Source organism: Silurus aristotelis, assembly GCF_946808225.1.
Source record: "Silurus aristotelis genome assembly, chromosome: 21".
NCBI classification, from domain to species: Eukaryota; Metazoa; Chordata; class Actinopteri; order Siluriformes; family Siluridae; genus Silurus; species Silurus aristotelis.
The window spans coordinates 8,719,043-8,741,933 of record NC_139594.1 but is presented as its reverse complement, the minus strand read 5'-3'; the positions used below and the strand labels follow the sequence as shown (position 1 = coordinate 8,741,933).

General features: G+C 39.3%; 1 protein-coding gene across 2 annotated transcripts in view; it reads right to left on the bottom strand.

Moving 5' to 3' along the window:
* Positions 1-2,072: 2,072 nt before the first annotated feature.
* Positions 2,073-22,891, bottom strand: part of sdk1a (sidekick cell adhesion molecule 1a) — a 236,673-nt gene continuing 215,854 nt past the window's right edge. The window contains exons 32-45 of one of the 2 annotated variants that reach the window (XM_083524252.1): positions 21,364-21,434; positions 20,530-20,662; positions 17,638-17,694; positions 16,732-16,833; positions 12,783-12,898; positions 12,115-12,301; positions 11,383-11,520; positions 10,815-10,976; positions 10,273-10,398; positions 10,005-10,169; positions 6,771-6,908; positions 6,515-6,635; positions 6,041-6,170; positions 2,073-5,575 (exon numbers count right to left, since the gene is read on the bottom strand). In XM_083524252.1, coding sequence (XP_083380378.1) covers positions 5,303-5,575; positions 6,041-6,170; positions 6,515-6,635; positions 6,771-6,908; positions 10,005-10,169; positions 10,273-10,398; positions 10,815-10,976; positions 11,383-11,520; positions 12,115-12,301; positions 12,783-12,898; positions 16,732-16,833; positions 17,638-17,694; positions 20,530-20,662; positions 21,364-21,434 — 1,919 coding nt within the window. In that variant the 3' untranslated portion in view covers positions 2,073-5,302. The remainder of the gene's footprint in view (positions 5,576-6,040; positions 6,171-6,514; positions 6,636-6,770; positions 6,909-10,004; positions 10,170-10,272; positions 10,399-10,814; positions 10,977-11,382; positions 11,521-12,114; positions 12,302-12,782; positions 12,899-16,731; positions 16,834-17,637; positions 17,695-20,529; positions 20,663-21,363; positions 21,435-22,891) is intronic. The other variant, XM_083524253.1, reaches the window with a different exon arrangement.

Genomic DNA, 22,891 nt, shown 5'->3' with positions numbered 1-22,891 from the left:
CAACAGCACACACATTCTTCACTCAAGTTGGAGTACAGATCCTCGTGTTTAAAAGACTTACTGTACTGACTACACTTTTGAGTGAAAGTAAAATTTGTATGAAAAATAAATAATGAAGTAAAATACTGATACCAGAAAAAGTGCAGTAACAAAGTATTTGTACTTCATTACTTTTAATCTCTGGATATTTCTGCCTTTAGTCCATTCCTCTGAAAGTAAAAGCAAATCAGCTGGGTTAAGTTCAGGCTTGCCATTTAAAAATTACTTTATTTTCCCTGAGAATTATTTTGCTTCTGGTCATTTATGGTCCCTCTGTACAATGCTGAGAGTTCCCATGAACAGCTATCAAATCCAAGTTCAACACCTGGAATCAACTCCAGACTTTTTTATCTCCATTAGGTGTCATATCATTTTGAAAAAAGGGCCATATTTGTTTATTAATCACACGAGAAGCCTGTGAAAATGGAGGTACTATGAAAAAATGACTGTATTTCCTAAAGAATTAATGCAACCGTTTTTTTAAAACCCTTAAATAAAACATTTAAAATATACACTGCATTCACATTTAAAATCCAGTTTGATGTTATACAGAGGTAAAACTGCAAAATTGGTCAATGTCAATGTCCGACTACACATTCAGATAAATGCTTAGGACCATCTGAAAGGCCTCTAGTTAAATACTTTCTCTTTATATACATTCTGTCTTATACACAGGGGGTCTGGATGTTTTTGAAACCAGAGATCCAGTTATAAGTAAAATAATTCAATGAAACCCTCAGGACAAATTATTTTTATTTGAAAAAAAGAAAAAAGAAATTCTAAACAGTAATATTAACACAATGGGACTACTTAAATATTACGCTTGTGGTCAGGTGTGTACAATAATATTTTCACTATTTATTAAAGCCAAAAATGCCTGGTGTGTTTGTTAAACTATTTCAGATTTAGTCTCCTTTACTAGTCTAATTAGTCTCACTCTTCTTGGAAACCTTGTTATTAGAGTTTAGAATTATTTTATAGAATTTATGATTGACAAGAGAATAAATGAGATCAGGTACTGACGCTGAGTGAAGATGTCTGGGGTGCAGGACACTCGAGTTCTTTCATTTTAACCTTCTCAAATCCTTGTCTTCATGGAGCTCACTTCATGCGATTTTGAGGCATTGCCATGCTGGACTATGTTCGGGGCTCTTAGTTCCAGTGAAGAGAGATTAATGGATTGTTTTATGGCTAATATTTCAGTTCTCACAGGGGAAGGAGTGTGTAATTATAGTCCTGGAGACAAAATTGCTTAGTGAACAGTGTGGGTTTGATTATAGGGGCCTCTCACACATATCACCAACATACAGTGAATCCTCATAAATTCTTCATTCAAAGAAATTTCATTTGAAATGACTATTACATTATTAACTCTCTACTCTGATCAGCAATTTGAAATTGTGGCCTTGACAGGTATAAGCGAATGTTAAGCAGTCATGGGAAAGTCCAAAACACATTCACAAACAAAGGCAAACTGTAAGTGCAGTGTGTTTATGGTGTACAGGAGCAGTTCTTTTGTAAGATATAATGCAAAGATTGGAAGAGAGAAAGAAGAGTTGGTTATGGAGTGTTTTCTCTTACACAAAGTCTCACTGAGAAATAAAATAAAAACAATGTAAAGAGAAACGCGTTCCTTTTCTCCGTGGCTGTTTTTGGCCGGGTTTTAGTCTTTTAGTCTACTCATTCTGTGTAGTGTGAACACTATTCTTTACACAATTGAAGATTCATCAAAAAGCTAGATGCAAGATGTACATTCAAGGATTGTGGATTTTCAACTGCTAAATTAAATTTTTTAATAAAAAACAAAACAAAATCACCAAACAGTAGCTTATAGCATAAATGTGAGAGACTCTCAGCCTCACCTGGTTCTAAGGTGATGATGATTGTTATTACAGTCATCCTGTTACATCAAAATCAATAATGATCAGCTGGTGTCATACGCTTAAAAAGTGTACAGATGTTTCTTTTTCCTTCTGTGCCATAATATCAAAAGCTATTTATTATAGAATGATATAGAACTTATATGCCAAAATATGTCTGGGTGTCTTTAATACTGCTTAAGTGCTCTGAAAAAGTCACTGATTCATTTGAAGTTAATAGCAAACATTTACTTTCACTGAAAAAGTGGGAAACTGCCTTTACTTTCACAGATGTTGATGACATACACTCGTGCTGGGGTGAAATGGCAGGTATAAACATGAACACTTTGTCCACCACTTCGAAAACTGCAAAAAACCAAAAAAAAAACATACACACAGTAGTAACAAAATTACAAATGGTGGCGCATTACTCTACAACAGCATTACAGTGAGAAGAAACAAAACAAAACAAAGAACAAAAATAATCACCTTTATACATCTCTGGCACAAATTTAAAAAGTAAATATGAGTAGAAAGAAACCGAAAGCAGAAAGAAAAGCTATGTCTTTATGGCTTATGCGTTTCTGGAAATACAAGTTCACACTCCACGTGTTCCCATGCAAACGGTTACGGATATGTGATAACTTTCTTAAACCAGCTATTGAAAAGTTTTCATTTGTGCTATACAGTTACAAAAAAATCTGAGCCTGGGCTTTTCTGTTCCCAAAACTCACAATGTCTCTCATCTAGAACACTGAAAAGAACACAAATAATGTGGAAAAAACTGATGAAGCTGTGATTCACTCCAGTCCTGTACAGAGAAAACGTAAAAAAATGCATGTGTTTCAAATGGCATACTATAATCCTACAACACTATACTCAAGTAGTACGAAAAGTTCAGTACTATAGAAGCATCAGTGACGGCTGGTAGTGATAATCAATAGATATATTACAAATAACCTGCTCGTGTGGCTGTGTTTCGAATGAACCAATCATATTCAACCTTATATTCAAGAGAACTTATTATGCATTATACGTAGGATTTTTGTCAGATCATCTTTTTTTCCTCTGAATACTGAAGCCATGGTCTGCAGTGTCTCGCATTTTGAACGGGATCGATCAGGAAATTTCCAAATATTCAATGTAAAGTTCAATGGAATTCTTTAAAGGCCATCATCAACAGTGGTATCACCAAGAACAAGACATCCAAATGTGTAAAGGGACACTGATTACTCTCTTCATGTGACATCAGTCTCTCATATTCTTCATGTCTGGTCAGGGGGGTTGGTTTGGACTCAATTTTACACAAAAAAACCCTTTGGACAAAATGTTTTCTTATCAGAGACCAATTATCAATCATTCCATAATTCCAAATGTTTGGTGCAGAAATAAAAAGGTGCAGCATGGAGGGCTTGTAGAGGGAATTATGAAGAGCTACAAAAAACAGCTGATTTGACTGCACAACCTTAGTCGTCTGCTAGTTAGACAAAGACGAAAAGGAATTACAATTTTCAGCATGGCAAATAACCCAAAGCATATATATCTAAATGAACAAATCAGTGAATTAAATAAGAACAAATCCCAGGTCTAAATCTACCAAAAACCTAATAAAATCGAACAAAAAATCTGCATAGTGACCTGAAGAAGGCCGTGCACATTAGACACACCGTTACAGTTTGATGGATGTAGAATGTTTTAGCAAGTAGACTATCCAAAGATATCCAGTGATGTAATAAACCAAAATTTGCTTTAACAAAGTTTGGAAGTGTGCATACTTGATCATCTAGGTCACTTTAATAAAAATTTTTTGGAAAAACATCCGACATGTTTTGTCTTTGGTTCATTTGAAAATCTGCCAGACGTTTTATAAGCCTTTTAATCTTAGAAGTTAGACAATAAAGGCTTATTAGGGTTGAGCTATTCATTATATCACAAGGTCGTCTTGCTGTAATAAGAGTGAAGCTGGGAAAACTATTACACACAATATGTATAAAAGTCCATAAAGTCGAAGCAAAGTGAACAGAAAGGTTTTAATCCCTTTAGTTCAAAAAAGAACAAGAAAATAAAACACCAACAAAAAAACTTATATTTCGGTCATCTGTCCTTTTGTGTCATTTGTACTTTAACCAGAAAATGTGTGCTTAGTCTATCTATTTGTAGTTTCTCCTTGAAAAGGTATTAAAGGTAAATAATTCACTTCACTCACCTTCTAAATCACTGCTGATGATGTATTAGAGATGTGCCAGTGGAGGTGCTGAAAACATTAGCTCTAATAAACATTTAATCTAAGAATGTTCAATGCATTATTCCTATAACCATTGTTGTGCTTGGTTCCAGTATGATCTCGAATAATTCGCATTCAGACGACAGCAAATAATCTGATGTATATGGCAGAAACAAATATTATACTGAAGTTATTTGTTCAACTCTTTAAAAGACAGGGGGTTTAGTTGGTTTATACCATCGCGAATCATACAGTATACTGCCCTGAAGTACACCATCTGAAACACAGCTTGTGTATTGAGAATCGCCTCCGTAAATTGAAAACAATCCTGTTTTATCAATGAAATTCATAAATGGTTCGGTTTTGGACTACAGTTAAAAAAACAACAACAAACAAACAGGTATTTTAAGTGACTGGAGTGATAGTGACAAACTGAATTTTTAATCGCGACATTACGAGCGAAGATGACACAAAGAACACAAACGTTCACTGCGTGGCTGATGTCGAGGCTGGTTTGTCGGACCCTGGGTTGAACAGACAGTGTAGGAAAACTCTGAAACTGCTGCGGTCATGGTTGTGGTCACGATTCCCACTGCACTGTGCTTCCTCATCACACCTCGTCACAGTTCCAGGATCTCTTTCGATCACAAGTAGAACACGTGTATATACAGAGACACTGATGGCGAGTGAGATTATTCAGACTTGACAGTATATACAGTTTATAGTATATAGTAATTACAGCGTGTTTGCCCTAGGTAAAATCCTCCGTAAAGGGAATAGCGGCAAGGAATGCTTGTGTAGACTGTGTGTAGACTGTGTGCCACCGTAAAGAGTTGCTGTAGGAATGTAGTGTCGGTTATGAAGTCTGTAAATAATCAGTTCCCTGCAACATCCCGCATTATCCTCAGCTAGTAAAACAAGTATTTACTTTTCTCCTTCTATTAAGTCTGGGCCTATAAGGAACATGTACACTAATACATTCTGCTTTGTTCTTCTCTCAGCCTGTGGTTCCAGTGAATATCCATGAGTTCTCCTCATTAATCCTTCAAAAAAGGACATTCAAATAGTCTCTTTTAGTGCACCTGCTTTAACAGAACAGCTCAAATGTCATCCCATGTGTTGTGCCTTTTTCCCAAATCCCTCAGTTACCAGAACGAGAGATCTGCAGAGGGGTCCTGCATCACACAAAAGATGAGAAGCCTGTGAGAGGAGTACGTGAGCCTGGTGCAGGCTGCCCAGCGGGCGTGTACACTCCTCCCACGCTGTGCTGGGTCACGACAGTCTGATAGTATCCCTCTCCTTCTCCGCTGGCACACTCCTCATAAGCGCAGGCCAACGTCTCCTTCAGGCCTTTCTGCTGCCGCTTCCACGAGTTGAAGTAAGACGGATCGCTCATGTAGTGGTTCACGAACGAATGCTTGATGGGTTCCTCCTCACACTCGCTATCTGTGGCCTGGATGGGCAAAAGGGCAAAAGCATGTTAAAAAGAATATTAAAAGCTCAGCAGCAGAAAAGTGTTTTTTTGAGCGTTCGAAACTGAAAATATAAAATAAAATATCAAGTAATAAGATACAAAACCGGGAAAAGTAAATGTGCACCAAATATAGGGCATTGGCTGGGAGAAATGAGAACATATGCCAATGAAAAAGATTCTATATTAAGAGAGAAATATATGATACATGTTTGAGGGCCTTTCAAATTGTCCTTAAAATGTGGTGGGATTGGAAAGGTGTTGACAGAAGACTAAAAATGGAGGTGATACTGTATATTAATGTAAAATGCTAAGATGTTTTGCTGTTGTTTATTAGTTTGTTCTTGTTCTCTCTGTTACATTAAGAATAAGAATATATGTTCCATATGGAGAATGATTTTTTGAGGTGTTCTACATTGAAATGTCTTTCTCTATGTGAAATTTCACCTCTGACTCAGACAGATCTGCAGCTCTTTCTGTAAGAGCGGTTGAGTCTGTGGACACAGCACCGTTGTAGTTGTTGCAGATATCTTCGTCTGAGTAGTGCAGACCTGCAGGGTTGGGCCGAGGTGGGGATCTGTCCAAAACAGAGGAGACAGTAGATTTAGTCAATTTAGAGACGATGCATGGGGTCGTTTCTGAGCTTGGGTTACTGTCAGTACTATCTGTGTTGATGTGGGTTTGTGGACACCTGAGCATTAAACACTGATATTTTAAAACATTTAAAATATTACAGATTTAGTCTCACCTTTGCTGTTATAATAACCAAAAGTTTGACAAGTAATGTAAGTGTGATGGCCAAGTGTCCACACATTTTTGGCCATACACAATGTAAAGTCATTAAAATATTGTGGAAGACTGACAGTGTTTTGAAGAGTGATGTGTTCTAGACTATACAAGACGGAGGGAGCATGATCTCACCTAGTGCCGTTCTTCCTCAGGAAGGAGCTCTTGACATGGATAGGTCTGCTGTTCAGCTCCAAAGCTGTGAAGCCTCCATTGTCCAATGTGACCCTCTCCTCTACCGTAGACACAGCTTTACCTGCGGTGATTAGCATATCATCATCGAGGCAAAGACAGACACAAATACAGACCAACATTTAAACATTCAGCAGCTCAGTATAATGGGAATTGAGTAAGAGGTGGGTGCATCTGTATGACGAGGTCTTGGTCACACCTGTTCCACAGCTCTTGTACTTCTTGTTCTGTCCATGCAAGACGAGCCCAAAGACAATCATCAGCAGGAGAATCAGACCAATCAGAGCGAGGATTATAAGGAACCACCACTCCTCATAGAAAGGGATGTCCATCTGAGCTGAGGGAGAGAAGATGGGCAAATAAAGACAGATGGTGAGAGAAAAAAAAGAAAAAAAGTGTCTCCTTTTTTTAAATGCCTGCATGTTTTGTGAGATTTAAGAAATTTGGCTGAAACCTGGCAACCCGGGGTTAATGATAATAGGTGTTTCTAAAACTGTTTAGTAGACTGTATGCTAGATGACTAATCTGTCGAATATCAACTGCATGTTTAAGAGCCTCTCTACCTTGTCTCTATATTTTAAAAGTTGTTTGTGACTATGTTGCCAATAATGTTGTCCTTCCACACCAAACTCAGCAAAACATCTGAGCAAATGTATTGTCTGTTAGTAAGCTGATTATCTCTTGCAGGCAACCATACTGTACCTGTGTTCTTCCATGGAGCTTCCATAGAGCTATTATTATCGTATTTTTCTGCTGCTATTAAACTGGTATCTCTAGAAGACAATCAGACAAAAAGCTGCTAGATAACAACCATGACATCCCAAAGCACATGCTCCTAACACTGTCTGTTTTACTATTGCTTAAATTGAAGTCACCTTCAGCAGATGGCTTCACATTTCATTTCCTGGTGAAATTAGTCGTGGGAATTGCTGGCAGTATGTGGAGAAACTTGGGATGGTGGGTGAATCTTCTCTTGCTCAAGCTTTTGCTTGAGAGCGCTATAGAGAAAGTGGCCCAGATATGCCAATGATCTAAAAACACATCCTCTGACAAGGCTTGACTGACTTTTTGACAACAACATTGAGACGGAGTGACAAGGGCTCAAAGGTAGATGATGTTGCCTATGGTATGAAAAGGTTCAGTCTGGAGATTTGTGGCCCTCTCACATAACCTTCTGCCTTTGATGCAAACACAAAAGCTGAGGTTGTTTGTGTTGATGCACAAAGAACATGTGAGAGTATTCAGCATTCTGACTCAAAATTTGAAATTACAATCACAAAAAAGCTGGTTTTAAAAAGCTCAGGGGGAATTGAGAAGCTTTCGTATCTCTTATTAGCACAATCAAAAACACGTCCTTTATACGTTTGTTATTTTTTAACACATAAACCTACCATCCATGTGGAAAAGAGATCACCACAGGGCAAATGATGGTCAAATATTATTCGGCTGAGGTAAACGCTTGTTGTAGCATTTGCTAATTTTTTATTCACCTTACAACAGTGCAGTTAGAAACTTTTTCATGCCTTATTTATTAAAGCTTTCACTAACACTACTTCCACAATCACAACCACGTCACACACTCGAACGTGCCACTACCATTACTTCACTACCTCTAGTGCTTCTCTGGTGGTCCCTTTCTATTCAGTGATGGATTAGAGGGGAGTCGAGTAATTATAGATGGATCTGCATATCAACAAGAGGCCTACAACGAGTAAAGGTTTAACAGCAAAAATGCATCTATAAGAACACTGTATCTAATAAACTCACCATTATGCATAGTGTGTATAATGAATTCCTGAGAGGAATAAGCAGATTGTTTTACTTGCTTGACAAGCAATAAATATGATAAGTCACTTCTGTTGTTAAATGGTTGCACTGCATTTCCCTCTGTGATTTTGCAACAACTGTCGAGGAAAATAAATGGATATTTAAAACTCAGAGTCTAGAGAGAAAAGACTCTCTTTATGAAACACAAATCCACCAATATGCTGACAAGTAACCCTGAATATCATTCTATCGCATGAGCATGCTTGTGAATGCCACTGCATTAATGACTAATGTGTAAAAATTGTATTCAGCGCTATGGATATTATTATTATTATTATTATTTTTGCTATTTTTCCTCACATGATTTAAAGAAGTTTTCATGACTGACTTCGTGCTGGAACAGTTTCCAGTCATATCATTGATCTCTTTGACCTCTTGTTTTATTTTCTAACCACTTGAGCTATTCCATAGAAATAATGGACAGAATTCAACAGTGAGCTCTGTAACACAGGGTTAGCTGAAATCTGACAATGTGAGCAATTTTGTGATTCTTGTTCTCAGCAAAGGTGTGTGTCAGCACTTAAGGGTTTACCCTTCTCAACAGGGAGGAGCATCAACACATCGAGTGATTGTCACTATGAATAAAATCGTCTGGATTCTGCGAGGTGCTCTATCAGGACGAACACTTGTCCTGGCTTTGATAAACAGCCTTCACTAATGCCAAAGTAAACCACATTGGTGCTCCTCCACTCAGTCGTACCTCAGAACTACAGGTTACATGCAATGTAGTTTTCTCAAATCGTCACTTTTATCTGAGTAAGCTTTGAGGGCATGCCACTTTGGTGGAAGCTTAACGTTTAAAAAAAAAACATTTTTATTTGCTTATGTTGCTGAGTCTGATATGTTTTAACTCTATTTGGCATTAGAGATATTGCAATTGGTTAATTGCATATGAGATTAAAGAATAAAAATTTCAAACTGTCCATAGACTTGCCTAGTTACTAATCTCTAAAAAGTATTTATATTCATACCTGCAAACATATACTGTACATGGAATAAGACAAACAGTCAATATGGCTTTATCACTGCTCATATGGAGTCATTTAATCCAGTGTACACTTCATGTGAATGCACAGCAATAGCAAGATACATTCAGCATGAAAACAAAAATGTCTACATTATTAAATACTTGATTTAATAATTTAGCTGTTGACATTGACTTCGGACCCCAAAAGACACACTGTTCTAACCGTCTGCACTTTGCACAAGAGAACTTGTTTCTGAAATCCTTTTAAAAGTACACAAACACATCTCAGGCTGAATTCAAGGTTATGAATAAAGAAACTGTGAAGAATTATGACTACATTGTCGTGGACGAACTGGCATATTTTGGCAAATCTAAAACATCTACATGCAAATAGGAATAATGGAAATGTTCCGGGTCTAAATAACTTTTTCTAAATAGATGCTGTTTGAATAAACCAAGCATAACAAAAATCTATTTAAAAAAATTGGATATACTTGGTCACTTTACTAGATTTTTTTTATTCCTCAATTAAGTCTGAGGATTGGAAGAAAAAGAGAGAGAGAGAAAAAAATAGACACTAAAGCCTGTTGAGTAAGCTTGACTCAGTAAGCAGCCACTGAGTGAGAGAGGAGTATTTACCTGACATGGCAGCAGAGGGCGCACTTGGCTCGCCATAGCCGTACTCGTTGACGGCCAGCACTCTGAACTGGTAGCTGACTCCATGACGCAGACGCTCCAGACTCACAGTGTGAGAGGTGCTGGAGGGGGGCAGGTGCCTAACAAAGGTGTCCCACAATCCTTCATCTGCAGGACAAAGTCAAGCAAAATGTCATGCAAACATCTCTTCTAGGCAGGTCGTTGCTATTCGTTTAAATCAGCTTGCTATATTTATTTCATGGGTTCACACCTGAAGGGCGTGCCTCGATCACATAGCCTGTAACTCGGCCAGATCCTGAGTCTCCTGGTATCCAATGGATAGTCAGGCCAGAGCCAGATTTAGTGACTGATGCTCTGACGGGGGATCCTGGAGATCCTGGATTAAAAAAAGATGTACAGATCTCAGAATGACCTCAATGATGTGTTAAAAGTTTCAGCAGCACCACATACAGAGTGTTACTGTACGATGCCCAGCTTTGTTTGTGACCAACATGCTTCCTGACTTACCATGTCGATAAACTGTTAAACCTAAATAGCGATTCCTCTTAAATAAATCTCAGACTGTCACAGCAGAGTTAATGACTACATGGGATTGTTCTATGGACGAAAGCAAACAGAGCATGAAATGAAGCCTTGCTCTGTCTGACCTGTGCATCCACGTTTCTGTTACCCATCGATTCATGCTCAATTAAGCATTTCTGTAGCTCTGTTACTGTACGCATTGTGTGACATGTTAAGCCGCGTGAGTGACTTGACACCGGCCGATTTGTTGTCTGATTGCGACTCACGCACCTTGCACAGGTCCCGCTGTGATGTTGGCCTCGGCCTCGGGACCATAGCTGATGGTTTTGGCCTGCACACGAAAGCTGTAGGTCACCCCTTTAGTCAGGTCTCGCACTTTTAACCAGCGTTGCCAGCTGCCTCGAATGTCCACCGTCACCACTTTACTTATACCTACACATACACACAGACGCATTATTATTATTATCTATAAATGAACATTTTAAACAAATCCTGTGCATGTTGACGCCAAAGACAATCAACATAATTTTCATCAAGTGAAGAAAAACATCACATGACAGAACTGGGAACTGTGGCTTTGAAATGAGTTTCAGCAACAAGATGCTGCTTATGAGCCAATGATTATTTATGTGGGAAAACTAAAAAAGAACTACTGAGTTCCCCTGAGGACTTCTTGGCACTTGATCAGTAAATCGAAGGTGTACACAACTGCTGGCATCTGTGCTGTTTATTGTCATGAACGAACTGTACTGTGAATGATAAAAGCAACCAAATATATTGCATAAACAAATGCGTTCATACAGTTGTCTTTTGGAACATCATACAGTATACGGCGTACCGTGAATAGGGGCAGTGGGCTCGTACACCACTCTGTAGCCGTCAACAACTCCGTTCGGTGACACAGGAAATCCCCATGACACGTTCAGAGTAGTGCTGGTGATTTCAGAGAAAGCAATAAAGCTAGGAGCACTGGGAGCTAAGAGACAATGAAAGAGAGAGAGAGAGAGAGAGAGAGAGAGAGAGAGAGAGAAAGAGAGAGAGAGAAAGAGAGAGGAAGCAAAACTTTGGTATGTGCTGAATAATAATGAAAATGAACCCAACCTGAAACATCATGTTACAGCAAGTAATAAGGACGACCACGGGTTTTTACTTTCCGTACAATTAATTCACAACATTTGTCGCTTCTGTGTTCTCTGTTCAGCATGTGCTCCCTGTTGCTTTGGGAAATGTCAGCGAGAGTACGAGAGCCTGTGTTTTCCTGGCTTGTGCTAATGAGGTCACATCCAGACCAGTTGAATAAATTTTGAACTGTGTGTTTTTTTTCTTTTTTTGTAGATGACTCATGGGTAGAGTGTAGTTAGCTGCCATTGTGATGAGTGAGAGCCTCAGGTCAAATGAATCCCTGCTAAGTCCACGATTCAGACTGACAACATTCACCGATAACATGATTTAATGTGCAACAGGGTGCTCCGAAAGAATAAAAACAACCTGATTTGCAGTAGCCGTTTACCTGTTTTAGATTTTAACTCATTCGGGGAACAATACAAAATAAAGTAAGGCTGAGCCAGACCTGACTGAAGAGTGCGCCCCCTTCTGGGTTCGCTGAGTGGACCGTCTCCTGCTGCGTTAAATGCAGACAGTTTGACCATGTAGTATGTGTAACTGGTCAGGTTTTTCAGGCGCACATTCGTCTCGGGCAGAAAGAGGATCTTCACTTTTTCTGTCTCGTTCTGGTTGTCCATCTCCCAGTAGTGAATCTGAAGGAAAAAGTTACAGAATGGGAAAAAAACCCAACAGAATGTGAGGGATGTAATCAGAAAGGGTGTTCATGCTGCATTCTAAACATTCAATTCCAAGCCCTGGTTCACTTCTGCTTTCTGAAACATGGCAGATATTGAAGAATGCACATATTCGATAAAAGCTTGGAAACACAATTCTGCTGAATTCATGCATGGTTTCCCTTTTCGGCCGTTGCCTCAGCGTCATGCATTTTTCAACAAGGGACTGCTTAACCCCTGATCCGTCATAATTATTTCATGGCCCAAATGACCTGATGCTTTAAACACACTGTCGAACATGATCAATCACAATGAATTATAAAAGCAAAGACTGACAGCATCGATTCTAGGTATTTTTCATCCCCGGAGAGACGGAGATGAGAAAAAAGAGAAAGAGAATCTCTCTCTAAGATGTTAAGAAGTTTTAAAAAAGGGGAGAGAGAGGAGGAGAAGTTATGACCTTATAGCCCTGGATGATGCCATTCTGTGTCTCGAGAGGGGGCGGCTCCCACTGCACTTCCAGCTGGGTGGATGACACTGTGTTGACCTGAATATTCTGAGGGGCCACGGAGGGAGCTGAGAGAGAGCACAAGAGGCAGCAGAATAAACACACTGCCCACAATCACCACCCACAGGGAGCGCTGGTTCAATACTAAAATCCCAGCATACATTTTGACACGTATTTACTTCAAAAAAACCCATTTCAACAAGCTGAATGCTTAAACGAACTCAGCAGCAGCCTAAGATTTAAGTTTCTTCTCCAGATGGGCCGAGGGGTGTGAGAGAACTACAGTAAGAAACACTCCATCACCACTCATCACACAACAGGCAAAACCGTGTTGAATTCCACACTGAGCGTATCAAACCAGAGAAATATTGAATCAGTTAAGCCTTTAATACCAGAGATAACTGAAGCGTGCCAGCATGTTTGCTTCCATTCCTTATATAAAATCCCTGATTACGTATGGAAATGATGGTAAAGTGATCAGTGAGTGGGAGCAAAGAGCTCCACATTTCATATAGTGAATGAAGTGAAACCCACTATATTCTGATGTTAGATATACTCAGGCTTACCACATAAAATGAGTACCAAATCATATGGTCACATATATATCTATGTTAGCATTTACATAAGATCTTTGGCGATAATAAACTCCATTTGACTTTGTTCGGATGTGGGAAAAATGGAATTACCGTAATTTCCAGACTAATAAGCGCACCCAAATATAAGCCGCATCCAATGAATTTGACAAAGATTTTTATTTTGAACATAAATAAGCCGCACCTGTCTATAAGCCTACCTACATTGAAACTAATGAACTTTACACAGGCTTTAACGAAAGACTGTCTGTTACACGGTGTAATGGGTGAAATATTTTGTGGCTCCTTTAGGAGAAGAGCGGCATTTTGGGAATAGCCTGCTGCCGCATTTTTCCTGTATTACTGCATGTGTGCAAGGCCGAGGAATATGTCCTTATTAGCGCGACTTAATATAAAGAGTTCCAATGGTTAACTTTAACCCGTTCGGCAATTTCACTGGTCTAATGTTATGGGGCTCAGTTTTTTGGCTTGAAGCTTGTGAAACCTGGAAAAACCCAGGAAAAATCCATATATTAGCCGCTTCGTTGTTTAAGCCGCGGGGTTCAAAGCGTGGGAAAAATGTAGCGGCTTATAGTCTGGAAAATACGCTATGTCATGTCTAAACAATGAAACAATACAAAAATGGACGGCCTCCATGTTGGACTTTTATTAATGCTATCCAGCTAAATGTGTGAGATGTGATTTAGCAAGTAAATATGTCTGTGCGTTGAAGGATTTTAAACAAGAACTCATATAAAGCAGCATATACAGCAGTTAAGAAGCGCTATTTTGTTTACTGCTGATGCCTTAAGCAGCCATGTTGATTTGACATTGGATGAATTCCGATTTGACGGAATGCTTTGTTTGGAACAGCTATGTCTCATTTTGGATTTGAAGACTTCTATGTAAGGACTACAAACTAAACAAACAGCTCTCACTATATTTTCAGTGACATACCCACATTTTAATTGAAACCATAAAAAATAAAAAAAACATTCTCTGGTTAAAACAATGTAGACAAAGAATTAATCAGAGGAACAATGCAGCTGAATAATTATATGTAATAATGCAATGCCTACACCGAATCGTAACCTTAGCAGCATAGACACACACACACACACACACACACACACACACACACACACACACACACACACACACACACACACACACACACACACACACACACACACACATGTACCCTATATATATATATATATATATTATATATAAAAATTATATATATATATACATATATAAGGAAGCAAGCACCCCCCCCCCCCACCCCCCTTGTCTTTGTGTCCAAGCACCAGCACTAAAGTTTTCCTGGCCTTCATTCTCACAGACTCAAATGTGTATATTTGTGTATATATAGACAAAAGCCCCCCGCCCCACACAATTCCACAATTCCTCCCACTCCGTTTCCCCTCGAGTAGTGCCAAAAGTTAATCATTAGGAAATGTGTCTGTTTGCTCGGGCGTCCCCCTTCCTACTGCTGGGAGTAATCTCCCTGCCTGACCCCCTCTAATGATGCTGTTAATAACCTGATGCAGATAACCCTGTGCAGCGCCGCCAGCTGCTTGTTTCTTATGACAGATTCATATTTACTGCTTCATTAAGCCTCTTACGAGAGGAAGCCATAATCAGCCGGAAGACGTGCAGGAAAAGGAAACGCCAAATCTGTTGTCGGTGCTATCAGTAGAAACGTCTTACCAGCATTGCCACACTGGCAAGGTGTAAGGACCACAATGATAATGCCAAGTGTAATGGCTAAAAGTGCCCTTCAACACAAAGTGTCAAAAGAGTGTTTTTGCCTCCTATGATATTCAGGATTAAATTAAAAGTTGAAACCATGTATTCCTGGAAATTTTGCGCTGTTCGAAAGCGAGTCAGTCGACCGAGGTGCTAATGCATCTTACTTTCAGACAGTGAATTAGTTTTTTTTCCCCTCAACTAAAGGCTTCTATCAAAGGCACTGAATTGATTCAGAAGATGATCTGCCAGAGCTGGCACTGAACAGTACTTTTTTGTAAATCCTAACCTATAATGTGGTGCAGCAATTAGAGTGTGTTTTCTCGTGGTGGGGTTCTGACGTCGTAGTGTCCCATCCTGCTGTTTGGCAGCTCATTAAATAAGGAAAGCTGCCCGGGTTCAGCTGTTTGCCAGGCAAATGGAATATTGCTCCCCGAATAATTGTACTGAACATTGCCTGTTTTTAGCAACGAGGCGACTTGCGTTGAATTTGAAGAGCTCTCAAATCCGCCACTTCATTTCTTTCAGTTGAAATGTCAAAGCGATGGAAAAGGGTACTATTTTATTTGTAAATATTATATTTCTGCTCAGTGGTGAGCTCATTAGCATTAAAGAAAAGGTAGAAATATATGTGAGTGTCTGCTCATGTGTGTGTGTGAGAGTGTGTGCATGTTCTTGTGTGTACATGTGTACTGTACATGTCAAACTTAATGAAGAAACAGTACGTTGAATCTGTCAACCATGTAGTCTCGTTATGCCTGGAAAAATATCAATTTAAACAAAGTAAGTCCTCCATGTTTCCAGTGTAGGTCATAGTCAACAAGCAGCCTCCAACCAGCACCCACAAATCCATCTGCGAGACTTATCGCAAGCTGTGAATTTCAATATCCCGCAATGTACTGCTCTAAACTTGGCCGTCATTTAGCCTCCTAAAACTCCTTAATGTTTTCACTGAAATGACTGACCAGCAGGAGAGCTTATACTGTAGATGGTCCATTTGTAAACAAGTTGTTCTTTTTTAAAAGACAATTTAGGCAAATTGACTCACAACCACAAACATTTCTAAATGATTACTTTTTTCTTAAAAAAATCCACACAAACAACCACCATTTTGACAAGTGAACCTGATCTCCAGAATACCTTTTAATGAAAAACATGTCCAGTATTTATTGGTCCCTCTCTATTCTTTATTGGGAAGAATGATGTGCATTTGCATGTGCTCACTGTCTATTTACAAAAAACAAACTCATATTCTCATATTTATCATGCTGTCACATACCCATGATCTCTGGGTATTTTATCAGCAGAAACGATAGCATTAAAAAATTTTTTTTCGCTTATCAGCTATTTTGTCTGCCTTTTTGAAAAGAACAAGATATCTGACTAGCACAGACTAATCCTTGTATTGTCTTGTTTGAAAGGTTGTTCTGCCTTTTTCTTCACTTTGTCATGTGTGCTGAATGCTGCTTGTTAAAGACAACTAGGTTTGCATTAATTCATTATAAAGATCTGATATCCATTTTCACAATGTATACAGTGTGTATACAGTACACAGAACAGTCATAGCAGATAAGTACCTGCTTCTCCTACAAAAACCTCCACTGGAGCGCTAGCAGGACTCTCGCCGATGACGTTGTAGGCAGTCATGACGATTTCGTAGCGCTGGTATTTCTGCAGCTCTGTAAAAACAGGAATGTGAAATCAGACAAAATTAGAACGGCCCTTGGATACGTTTCTAGTTTTAGAAGTCGTCTAGAAGTCTGTGTGTTTCAGGTAACCTTGATCATCTCCAAAGCTACATTGTGCCAACACAATACTCTTCAATAGTTTCAGAATTTTATTGAAATAGACAATAATTGTGTTGCTAAAATATTCTGAAATCAGTCAAGTTGTTATTAATAAAACCCTATTATAGGAGTACAATAAGCTGAATTATGCAATTATGAAACAAATTTGAACTACTGGCTCTCATTTTAAGCACAATGTAGTCTTGTTCTATTTGAATATTTTTCCTTTGTTTCTCAAAAGAAGTAAAAATGATCTGTCAACAGAATAAGCTTGAAATAAATATTATTATTAAAGTTTACAGCGTTTATATAATAGAAAATACGAGATACAATTGACTATATTTAAGATATTTGAATTTATTCAGAAGCACAAAAGCTTGCAAATGCAAACAATAACATACAATGACAAGTGTGCTTTTTTTGCCATTGTATCATATGGGAGTCAAATAACAAACCTACTCGGAATGCAACGGGAAGAATGTCTATGATTAGTCCATGGAGCGGAATTCTCTATTTCTTTTTATGGTTAATAGAAACTAGACAGCTGATTGTAAATAGAAATTACAAGCTTGTATTGGCCTCTGGAGGCAGGGTGAATAATCGGCTTGGCTGCTTTTGTCAGATTGGGCAGGAAAACGTCATTTTGAATTTAAAAGCACACTGCCTAATTCAGGCCGAAGAGTAAATAAAACTTACGAGTGAGCTCGAACTCGGTCAGTGCAGGATAACTCACAGTCTTCACAGTACTTTTGGCTTGACGTGCAGAGAGAATGAAAGAGAATTAAATGAGGAATATAGTGGCAAGAGATCAGACATGATGGAAATATAAAATCAAAGAGTTATTTCATTATGTCTGTAATTTTTTGCTTTTTGACCACAAGTTTCCCCCCATCAGACTTCTCTTCACAGGATCGATGAAATCCCACAATACTTACATCTACACGGACATGAAAAACGCAAAACCAGAAGACTGAGTGATTAATGATTCAGCAGTCAATATTAAGTGGCGCATCAGTGTGGTTGATCTCCACTACTAACCCACATTTACATTAGAACATATCAACTTCTATCTTTTAGATTTAAATATTTAAGGAACAAGGCTAAATTAAGGGAGGCACACATGTAAGGGGCAGCATGCCTGCACTGTGGGTAGCCATACTGCTTTATAGCTTCAGGGTCCTTGGTTTGATCTTGAGCTTAGTTACAATCCGTGTGAAATTTTACATTTTCCTCTCATGTCCAGGTGGATTTCATCCTGGTTCTTTGGCCTCCATTAAAAATGACTATTCCAGTTATAGACTCTTTAATCTACTGGGATACAATCCTGGATAATGCATTCACTCAACATGAATTAATGACTGCCTGAATGAATGAATAAAATGAATGAATGAACACGGCATCTATTCATGGATTTTTTGTTATTCATCCCAATTCTAAAAGTCTGACACATACCTATATTACAGCACTTCAAGGGCCTTATCTACCTTATTTTCAATACCTGCTTCCAGAACATAAGCTGTAAAGACTGAGCAAACAGGGCAGAGTGTGGGAATTTGCTCTCGGATCATTGCATGAGAACTTGCACAAAAGTTAGCAGCACTTATACAGAGAAAGAGCACAAAGTTGACAAGACAAGAGAGAGAGAGAGAGTGTGAAAGAGAGAGCAAGAAAAAAAGAAAGAGAGAAAGAATAGCGGACAGTATGGTCAAGGAAGAAGAAGAAGAGACTTCTATAACTGGCGAAAGAAGTGAAGAGTGTTAAATGCGCGTTTGTGCTTGGCTGCTCCAGACTTGTGCATTTAAATGCTGTCAACACTACCGAGTCCAATTTGGCACTGAGAACTTAAACGCTGTATTGAGTGTACAGTGAAGAGTGCAGTGGTATGCTCAGTGCCACCAGCTTTGAGCTAGTCCTCGGGGTTCTGCCTCTCACGCGGCCCATAGGCCTAATAAGTTCTCATTTTTGATGAGAAAACTGCTATCCAGCCTTTAGTAAGAGGGGTAAGGATAGTGTTCAGTTAATTTTACTACCTTTTGACCACAGGCTTTAGGATTTAAACACATTTCTAATAAAAATTTTAACCACATATTCCTGTGTCTTAAATAATCTCTGCTTTGAATGTATAATGCTTTAACAGATTAAAACAGAAAATTCCCTACTTACTTTTATCTATTAACTAGTAAGCTGCAGTTATATGTTGATAAATTATAAAGGAAATATTAGAAATAGTCATTTATTCACTGATACATTTGTTCAAATTAACCAGTAGTAACCACTTTGTACAGGTATTGTATAAGTAAGTCTGGTGTGTCAGAGATGTGTGTGAGGGTTGTATGAGAACAGTGTGACAGCAGTGAAGTGTGCAGTAGGAAAGACAGACTGGTTCAAGTTAGAGATGTGACTGCATCAAGGATCGGCTCTGGGCCCTTTCTTGTTTGCAGTGGTGATGGACAGGTTGACGGACGAGGTCAGACAGGAGTCTCTGTGGACTATGATGTTTGCGGATGATATTGTGATCTGTGGTGAGAATAGGGAGCAGGTTGAGAATAAACCTGAAGAGCTGGAGGTACGCGCTGGAGAGAAGGGGAATAAGTCAGTAGGAGTAAGACAGAGTACATGGGTGTGAATAAGAGGGAGGGCAGTGGAGTGGTGCAGTTGCAGGGAGAAGAGGTGGTGAAGGTGGAGGAGTTCAGGTACCTGGGGTCAAAGGTGCAAAGTAATGGAGAGTGATAGAAGGAGTGATTTGTGATAGAAGAGTATCTACAAGAGTGAAAGGGAAAGTTTAAAGGACTGTGGTGAGACCTGCAATGTTGTATGGTTTAGAGACAGTGGCATTGAGTAAAATACAGGAGGTGGAGCTGGAGGTAGCAGAGCTGAAGATATTGAGATTTCCGTTGGGAGTGACAAGGATTGGACAGGATTAGAAATTAGTTTATTAGAGGGACAGCGCATGTAGGACATTGGGGACAAAGTGAGGGAGGCGCTATTGAGATGATTTGGACATGTGCAAAGGAGGGACATGGGGTATATCGGTAGAAGAATGCTGAGGATGGAGCCACCAGGAAGGAGGAAAAGAGGAAGACCAAGGAGGAGGTTTATGGATGTGGTGAGAAAAGACATGCAGGTGGTTGGGGTGAAAAAGGCAGATGAAGAGGACAGGGGGGTATGGAGATGGATGACCGCGACCCCTAATGGGAGAAGCCGAAACAAGAAGAAGAACCACTTTGTACAGGTCATGGTCGACACACACACACACACACACACACACACACACACACACACACACACACACACACACACACACACACACACACACACACACACACACACACACACACACACACACACACACACACACACAGGGATCCTGGATCTATGGCACTTCACTCAGCACCGCAATATCACCCGGTTATCAATGTTGCATTAAGTGTCCTTATTAAATATGTATAAATATATTTTACGCTACCAGTTGAAATAGTGTAACATGCTAACATAAATGTCAAATAGAATCTTATAACCTTTATTGTTTTGTGTTGCAGCCTCAGAAGTCAGCATGTGTATGTAACACATTAGATGTCTGGCCCCTACCTGTCGGGTCTGCGCGTGCTGAAGTGCTGTTGCCACTCTTCTTGGCCTCCTGTGGTGTGCTATCATACTGGAGTTCACGGTAATAAAGCCGATAGCCCACTAGCACTCCGTTTACGGTCTCCTCCTTTGGTGGCTGCAACAGTGTAGATTAAATTAAAGGTCACGTTCCCCTCGCTGACCTTGTGCTCCCTATTAAAGACATGGCCCATGGATGGGGCATAAAGAAGACAGGCAGGCTGGAGGGAGGGTTTGTCTGTGCAGCAGGCACTCATTGAAAGCAGAGGGTAGAAATTTTATTTCTAGGCTGGTGGCTCATTAACAAAAGCTCTGCGTTGAAAGTAATCAAGTGGGCGACGCCCCCGATAAAGCAGCCAGTCAGACAGACTAGCCTGCCCTCATAAGTCAGCAGAGAAAGGTTTCGGCTGCTAATTAATATCCCTTTGGAGTGTGCGTGGGTATTAATTATCCCGGTCCTGCCTAAGTCCTCATGAAAATGTGTTATCAATACTTCATGTGGCTGAGATAGGCAATGCTGCAGGACGAATACCAAGCGAGCCATGACAAGCCCCTCGGCACGTCCTGCCGAAGAGGGCTGTTCGTCAATGAAAACCAGATAATTAAACAGATAATGGTTGTAATGCGTGGATTTAACGGACCATTATCTCCACCAAGCCAGCCCATCTCCTCAGACCAGAATAGTCTGCTTGAAATGCTGAGTGTAAACATGCATCTCTGCACACTTGATAGTTTCTGAAGCTCATTAGAAGGGATGACGTGACAAAAAAAAAAAGAAAAACCAAAAAAAAAAAAAAAAGAAAAAAAGTGCAATCATACCTGCCACTGCACCAGAACTGATGTAGTTGTGGATGGCTTTACTGACTGAATAACAGGAGCCTCATCGGGAACTGACAGAAAACAACAACAACAACAACAAAAAAAAACAGGATCTAAGAATCTACAGATCTCAGATTGTCTAATGCATGAGGCTCTAATTTTATGCAAATAAAGATTACACTTAATACTTACTTAAGACTAAATTCAGTGGATTAAACATGAGGAAATTCTGTAACATATCTAGCTCATCTAAGTACCCAGTTAGTTAACTATTTTGTTTCACCTGAGTGAAATATTATGTCCTTAGAACCATGTTTATACTCTAATTTCATTTCGAAATATTTTTTATTCCTCAGCATTTATACAAAACAGGTGTACGGCTAAATACACGTGACTCAGTCATTTATAAACCAAACATTTTTGTGGAATTGATTGCAGTTTCTCACTAATTTGCCTAACAGCATTTCCAACAACAGATGCTCACACAGATAAAAATGACTCCCAGGCATGCATCAGAAACCGCAAGGTTCAGAGTGCTCACACTGGTGCAGCACAATTACAGAACATCAACACTGTCGTGAAAGGTATACTACACGAGTAAAAGGTTGTGGACACCAGACTGTCACATCCATATGTGCTTGTTGAACATCTTGTTATCCAGATTTAGTCCTGTTTAAGCTGTTTTTATAACCTCCATTCCACTGGGGTGGCTTTCCACTAGATTTTGGAGCATGGCTGTGGGGATTTGTGATTGTATAGCGACAAAAGCATTAGTTCGATCAGGCACTGATGTTGGATGAGGAGGTTTGGGGTGCAGTTAATGTTCTAGTTTGTCATAAAGCTGCTCAGTGGGTTTTGAGGTCTTATACTTTATACACATAAACATGAACTATGATCTCATGGCAAAAATAAACTGACAACAAACGACAAAGATCAGATGAAAGCCAGACAACATGTTGCTGTGCAAGACTTGACTCGCAAAACACAAGTGCTCTTTGAAGTAAAACTTGAATCTGGTGCAAACAGTCATGTGATATGGTCCGGTAAGGTGCAGTGGCTTATGGTAGCGTAGTCCTGTGCCTTGCCATGTTGGTGTAACCAAGACAAGTTTTTAGATCAAATTTGTGGATATGAATGTTTTATAAACGAGGCCCTGGGAGTTTAGCAGGTGGGAACATGGTTTAGTGAAAGCCTGCAGCTCATAGTGAGAAAGACATTGAAATCACATACTGTGAAATCACTTACTCATAGCTCATTCAAATAACACATAGATCACTCACACCTGATTTTTAGCACAGGTATACAAGTCTTCAACCTTTAATCCTTTCATGGTTTTCATCGTTTTTTTAAGCATTAGCATTTTGCTTCTTTGTCGTTATTTTTTTATTTTGTATATTCGCACTGAAATAAAAATTATCTGCTTATTCGTTCGTCCTCCTTATTGTGTGCCAAAATGTTTATCCCAAATTATAGAGGAACAAACATGATTAAGGAGCATCGTATCGGAACAAATATGATTATTTTGAAA